A 7,684-nucleotide genomic window follows, 5' to 3' on the forward strand; every position below is an offset into this window, starting at 1 on the left:
TATAGAGAGTTTTTAAAAGGGGCAGGGTAATCATGTAAGAGAAAGAAAAGAATAATGAGAAAAAGGTGAGATGGCAATAAAGGAAAGGAGGAAGAAAAGAAAAGGAAGAAGAGAAGGACCATCATGCATGGTAGTTATATGGCTTCCATGTCACAGATAAATAAGATAAAGCTCAGGGATGTTAATTGTCCAAGACCACACTGCAAATCAGCTATTGAGCCAAGATTTATATTCACAGTCATCTGACTCCAAACACTTTCTAAGCAAGTTATACTCACTCCCCTCTTGGTGCAGCGGAAGATCTTGTAGCATTTTCCTCAGACTCCATATTACACTTGGGGTCATCAACAAAATCAAAACAACTTTTGATAATTGAATAATATATTTGAGTGGAATCTAAGAGGACACTATGTGTTTGTCCATGAAAAGACAGAATAGGATTTTGAGAGGATTTGTTTTACTCTCCATGTGATTGTAAAGTTTGAGTTGGATCAGGATGAAATTAGACTTAATAAACAATCCATAAATGAATTAATGAACTGTTAGGGTGAGCATGGCAATAAGTTGTTTCACTTTTTCCTATCTGAAGTATCTTTAGTGGGGGAGGGTATTTTGTCTGAAATCTTGTTTTAAAGAGAATGTGACTTTATTGCATGAAGTTACAGGTTGAGCATCCCTAATTAAAAAGTCCCAGATCTGGAATGCTCCAAAATCCAAAATATTTGAGTACTTCCATTATGCTGTTAAATCAAGTTTAGCCTAAAGCTGTCTCCTTACATATTTTAAGTTTAGCATAAAGGTTTCTTTGTACATCATGAATTATAAACTAAATGGAACTATAAACAGACTGTAGTCTACTATTGTGTCAATCACTGAGTTTGGGCCAATCAAAGGTGGCCAACTTTTCAAACCGTGCTCAAATAAGGCAAATGCTGAGCTGTAACCAATCTGGCTGTTTCTGTACCTCACTTCCGTTTCCTGTACGTCACTTTCCTTTTTCTGTCTATAAAGCTTCTTCTACCATGTGGCTGCACTGGAGTCTCTGAACCTACACTGGCTTGGAAGGCTGCCTGCTGCCTGATTCATGAATTCTTCTTTGCCCAATTAAGCTTGGTTAAACTTAATTTGGCTAAGGTTTTTCTTTAAACAATGCTCAAAGAAAACTGATTTTGGATTTTTGGATTAAGGATGCTCACCTTGCAGATAAAATGCAAATATCCTAAAATCTGAAGAAAATTAAATATCTGAAACACTTCCGGTCCCAAGCATTTTGGATAAGAAATATTCAACCTGTACTATGCTCAGTGTCCTAAAGATTAAAGTGGTGATAGAAATAGGCATATTCTGGCTGTAAAAATTTCAGAGGAATTGTTATTAACAACGTAAATGCTTGGAAAAACACACATAGTTCTTAGGTTATAAAGTTTAGTCCCCATATTCTGAGATGTCAAGCATTCCTCTACAATTTCAACACATACCAAGAAAGAGTTTACTCAATTTAATTCACTCCTTTCCTTTTGTCAAGGAATTCAAGTTATATTTTGGATGGCTAGATGAAACTAAAACTTTCCTTGGTTATGTATAGCACCTGTCATATTTTCAATTCCACTCTTTCTCTCCCCTGTCACTTAGGTTATCCTTATAAGAGCAAAAGAAAGAAATGCGAGGTGTCAACATCTGAGGAACAGAACTTCAACTTTAAAATGTCTGTACAGGTGTAAGTCCTATAACAGAGGTTTTAAAAAGTCTTCATTTAAAGGCTTCTGTTTTCACTGAGCCTTCTTTAAAAGGACTTACAAACCACAATTTAGCATCTATTTGAGTCTATTCTCCTGTCTATTGAGTGGCACAGCAGTCGTCTTCGAGTGTATAATTTTCAAATTGGGAAGCAATCGATTGGAATCCTTTATCCCTCACTCCAACTACCATTACTAAATGAGTCAGGGATAAAATTGCTGCTTTATAACAAATATTTCTCACTTTCTAAAATCTTTTATTCCAACCTATAGGGCACTAGATAGATAGACTTGTACTCACCAAACAAGAATAGGAATCATTCAGTCTGTGATCCAAAGTCTGCCTCTGGAGTATTCTAAAAAGGAAGGCGTGATCAAGCTTGCAGGGGTTTGCAGAAATAAACTCATCCATGCCATGTTTCTGAAAACGATCTCCATCTGTAAATTCAGGTATAGTATATTTACTTTTCAGGCTTAATGATGGACAGATACAGGTTGTAAAGAACAAAAAATGTACGACTCATAACAGAAGATTATCTTTTATCACATAAAATATGATGCCAAGAATTCAGCATATTAACATAAATTGGAAACTTTTTGAAGCCTAAGTAAAAACTACAGTGAAAAATCTACAAATTATTTAGAATGAAATAATTCTGTTTCCATTCAAAGCTATTGCTAATATCCATCAGAGGAATAATAATCTTATTTTCCAACATTAAGAAAAGTAGTATTTTAAGTCTACATTTACTGATGGAATTGACTAGAAAAGAACTAAGGTCTATTAATAAAAAACAGCAACGATGGCCAGAAGACTGCTTTCCAAATGGCAAACTAGGGCAGAAATGAACACACACGCTTCAGCTGGATCACTTCCAGTCTTTTTGTATGGAGCTTTTAATGGGACTATCCTTAATGTAAAAATGGCAATGAGCGCTCTCAAGCTTCAAGTTTAAGAGACATAAAAAAGGGAGCATCATGTTTGTGCAAATATGCAGACAAAGCATAACGTTCCAAATGGCACTTCAATCAAAGGCCCAAATTTATTGTTCTTTACAGATTGCATCTTTCAATGCCTGTAGACCCTGCGGGTTTATCAAAAGGCAAGCTTTTATGATTGCTTTCATTAATGGTATGTTTTGTCAAAGTCTTCAATGTGAGTTATTTACTAAGTATAGGGGAAAAAAGCCACACACTATCCCAAAGGAGTGCTGGGGTGTTATTACATTAGCTCTGTAAGAAACATAGCGCATATTGAGCAAGCAATCAGTTATCAAGATAAAAGTGGTCTCTTCTCACAATGGTAAAACTGAAGCCCCATTGTTCCTTAAAATTCATAGATAGATCTCTTTCTGGTCATCATAAGAAAAGCAGACTTCTAAATGTAAGCTAAGTGTAGTTTCTGAAACCTATACAGTACAATCCTAAAATTGTAAAGGAAAAGAGACAAAAGTTTATTGATTAAACCCAATTATAGAGTTGGACTCATAATAAAACTCAGTATTGATCTGTGGACATGATGCTAACATAATCAGTCACATTTAGATATTTAGCCCAGATCATATTGATCCATGTCAAGTTCAACTTTCAGCCATATTTGTAGATGGAAGAACTGTATAATTCAAGCTGAAGGGTCCTCAGAATCACACTAAAAAAAAAAAGATATACAAACTAATGTACATCTCACATCAATGACAGATATGAAAAGGTGAATATAGCAAGTAATCAATGAAAGGCAGCTTATTGATATGTAGCGTATGAGGTTGTAATCCATGGAGAAAACAGCACATATATACCTTTACATTTAATAATTACCTGAATGATTAAATACATTACACGTGCTAAATTAATATTAACTGGATAAACACAAAACTAAACAGCTTTTCCTGAACTAATATACAATTCAACTTCTTTTGTATTTTATTATTGTCTCTTTCACTATAAAGTTAAATATATGATAATGTAATGTGAAATAACATCAGATGAGTAGGAGGCAGAATATTAAATCTGTACAGCTCACATAAAATTGGAAGTTTTGTTGTATTTTAAAAAATTTTCTTAGAATATTCATTTTTCCATTTATCTCAGCAAAAAATTCTTTTAGTATCATTATTATGAAATTAAATTACTAGTTTTATAAAACATCTGCTAAATTTTATACCTTATTTCTTGCACCAGGGAAGGTTACAATAGGAGTTAAAAATAACGCCAATTAATGGTTAATTTGTTGAGAACAGGACAGTGATAAATTTCACTGGAAAAAGGCCTACTATAAAGATTTGTAGAAGCAATTAAAAAATGGGCATACGATCTTTAAATAAAAATGTGATTCTGAAAAAAGAGTCTATAGTCCATTTCTATAATTAAATCATACTTTTGTAAATTTATAAAGTACTTTCCTCGGGTAATACATATACCAAACCATATGTCTACTAAGATAACAAGTCTTTCCAAATCACATACATGAATGGAACATTATTTTTCAAACAATTACTATTAGTGATAAAAATGATATTAACGACAGCACTTTGAGTCACAAATACAGACTCTACTTGGAAAAAACAGGCAAACAAACCCACTAAATTTTTTATTTAAGAAAATCAACAACCTTCAATTTCTCTGGAGCTGTAATTTTGTGAAAGTGAAATGTGCTCTTTGGAATCACTCTATCTTTAAAACACAGGCTGTGAAGACCAAGCATCTTTACTTCTTTCTTTCTATATCAGATCAGCACCATTTGGAACATTTCATGCAAAAATACATCACCATGTGCCAGTATAGCCTTAGTTTCCATGAATTTACGTATAAAATAAATAAAAAAGTAACAGTCTTGACCTCCCTGAATGAAAAAATGAGAGAGAGAGAGACAGAGACAGACAGGCAGGCAGGCAGATAGGCTGTGTTTCATTTTCAAGAACAGGCAGTCAGTTTCAGTTTGCTGTCCCTCTGGCCCTTGTTTTAAACAAAATAATAGCAATGTATACAAGTGTTTCTAACATATTGAAAGTGCCAGGCACGGTGGTTCATGCCTGTAATCCCAGCACTTTGGGAGGCCGAGGCGGGTAGATCACCTGAGATCAGGAGTTCGAGACCAGCCTAGCCACCATGGTGAAACCCGTCTCTACTAAAAAATACAAAAAATTTGCTGGGTGAGGGGCACCAGCTACTTTGGAGGCTGAGGCAGGAGAAATGCTTGAACCCGGGAGGCTGAGGTTGCAGTAAGCTGAGACTGCACAAACTGCACTCCAGCGTGGGCCACAGAGTAAGACTCCATCTGCTGCCCCCCAATAAAAACATACTGAAAAGTGAAATGTAAGGCAACAATAGCATCAAAGCTAGGAGGGGTGAAATAGATGTAATACTACTGAAATGCTTTTTTAATAATAAAATTGGGTGTGTATGTATATTTAAGCATTACAACATGATATTATGGGATACATATAGATAGTAAAATAGTTATACATAGGAGAAGATTAATAATTCTATCATGTCACATAGCTACTTTTTTGTGACAGAGCAGCTAAAATCTACTTACTTAACAAAAATCACTAACAGTACAATTTTCTGGATTCTAGTTGTCATGTTATACATTGTATCTCTAGACTTGTTCATTCTACATATGTGCTAGTTTCCATCCTTTGACCTACATTTTCCCATTTCCTCCCTGCTCTAAAGTTCTCTCATGAACTAATGTAAAATAGGAAATCAGATACCATTAAAACATTATCTGATTTCTTATTTTAGCTTTCTACAGGCATAACATATCTGTATGTAACTCCTGAGAGACACAGGCATCATTTAAATCAAGTGCAAAACATGCTTTTAGTCAATTACCGAATCCAAGGCTTCAAAATAGGGTTAAACTGGATTATCTTCAATTAATGTTACTATGACACAACATGATGGTAGCTAGTTTTAAACAGAAAATTATTCATGGTGTCACTAAAATTTCTCTGATAATGGAAATTTTCAGTTCAATCTATCTTCCAAAAAAATGACAACTATCAAAACAAACCAACAAGCTATGAGCTTAAGCAATATGCTGCAAAACTGTCATAAATTGTGATGATTAACCTATGGACTAACTACAGATGTGGGACACGGTAATTGAGGATACTGGTGGAGTTTCTATGGCAACACTTGGATATATGCTCCAGCATCTTTAGGGGGTACTGTCACCAGGTGTGCTAACAGTAGATGGAATGAAACCCAAATTGAGAAAGATTACTGTTTGCTATAGATTTAAGAAGTTATAGAGGCTATATGTAAGTGAAACCTAAAAATTAAACTTTTTCACTAGGATAACAGCTGCTGGAAGTTAAGAGAAAAGAATAAGCAGGTTGACAGTATCAACTTAACAGACTTGAAAATAGCTAGTATTAAAAATGACATGAGGACTATCTGTGAGCTACTAGACCCCACTGTGGTGAGGGAGCTTTTTGGTGGGCACTGACCACAACCTGCCCCTTAAGTGCTCAAAAATCCTAATCCCAGGAAAGGCATCTAAGTCAGAGAGAATGTGAGATCGAAAAAAATAACTGAAATATTTCTTTTTTCTTTGCCACAAATTCTCGTGATACTGCATTTGTTGCTGGCTCCCATTGTTGTGAAAAATCATGGATATAAAAGGAAAAGGGGAATAAAAGGTAAAGGGGCATTCTGGAGGAGAAAAGGAGGCCATTTATTAGCTTTCTGAGGTCACTCCAGTGTCTGGGAGTGGGACTCTAGTATCAAAAGGACCAAGAGGATGCTGTCAGCCAAGACTGCTCTCTGCAAAACACTGAGCTGAACTAAGCAGCAAATGAACCTTTTGAAATATAATACAATGTACTGTCCTGTGTTTAGGAGTTCATCTGTAGCTGCCTTTACCACTACTCACATCTGATTATACACTTTTTATAATTCAAATGCTCATAGAGCTTGAGAAGGTACAGGAAGTTAAAAGTGACACAGCAAAGTAGGTGTCACTTCTCTTTTTATACCATCCATGTAGGCTTTAATAGGAAGAGTTTAATATTTTTAAATTTTATCTAGATCAGTCTAGACAGTATGTCCACATTTTATGTACACACTTGCTGCTGAAAAGCAAAGGAGTTTGTTCACACCTCTATTACTGACCCAAATAACTGTTTAGCTTCTTTTGCTTAAATTGATTCAAAACCCGATACATGAATTAACATATCTTGCTTTCTGCAGCAAATAACACGTAAGTAATACTTTCACATGACAACTTTGATCGACACAGAAGCTTAGAAGTACAAATAAGCAAAGTAAATATTGAACATTTATTAGAAAAAATATGTTCAATGAAAAGAAAGACAAATGCATTTCCAATGAAGTGTGAAATTTAACATATTAGATCAATCAGGAAAATAAGTTCACAAAATTAAATGTCAGTTTGTATTTTAATGTAAGAATTTAAGAATATTAACTTAAAAATAAAAAAGATGGCAGTTTTTCTGGTTAATTTTTGATATTAATTTATTATTGGAAGTCAACTACTACTATGTCATACTGTATTATGTAACCTACAGATTGTATTACGTTACATATGTAACTGAGGGACAGTGAAAACCAGGGTACATGCACTGAAATTTGGTTGGAGAAAACAAAGAAGGATAGTTTAACCAAAGAATGTTAGTCAATTTGGCAATGGTAGTACATTATATTTGAAGTGACAAATTGTTTACCAGCCTCATCCCCACACCTTCAGCTCACTCTCTTCCCTTAGAATTTTTATATATCCAGAGAGTCAAACAGACAAAAAAAAAGATAAATGGAATTGATTTGTTTATTAGAGAAATCTATACATACATATTATTAATGTCCTAAAAAGATAAGGTTGTCTTCCAGTAAGTTAGATTTTATAAATTTTTTTATTTTTCTTAGTTATTAGTATGCTTAGTATTAAAAAAATAAGCTTCTTTTTTTTTTTTTTTTTTTTTTTT

General features: G+C 34.2%; 1 protein-coding gene across 3 annotated transcripts in view; it reads right to left on the reverse strand.

The window, feature by feature from the left end:
• The window catches only part of LOC108297228 (calcium-dependent secretion activator 2), a 212,998-nt gene that overhangs the window by 170,405 nt on the left and 34,909 nt on the right, over positions 1 to 7,684 (reverse strand). For all 3 annotated transcript variants that reach the window (XM_017519940.2, XM_017519938.2, XM_017519928.2), the window contains one exon: positions 2,038 to 2,174. In XM_017519940.2, the coding sequence (XP_017375429.1) occupies positions 2,038 to 2,174 (137 nt within the window). The remainder of the gene's footprint in view (positions 1 to 2,037; positions 2,175 to 7,684) is intronic.

Source organism: Cebus imitator, unplaced genomic scaffold (genome assembly GCF_001604975.1).
Source record: "Cebus imitator isolate Cc_AM_T3 unplaced genomic scaffold, Cebus_imitator-1.0 Scaffold781, whole genome shotgun sequence".
Lineage (NCBI taxonomy): Eukaryota > Metazoa > Chordata > Mammalia > Primates > Cebidae > Cebus > Cebus imitator.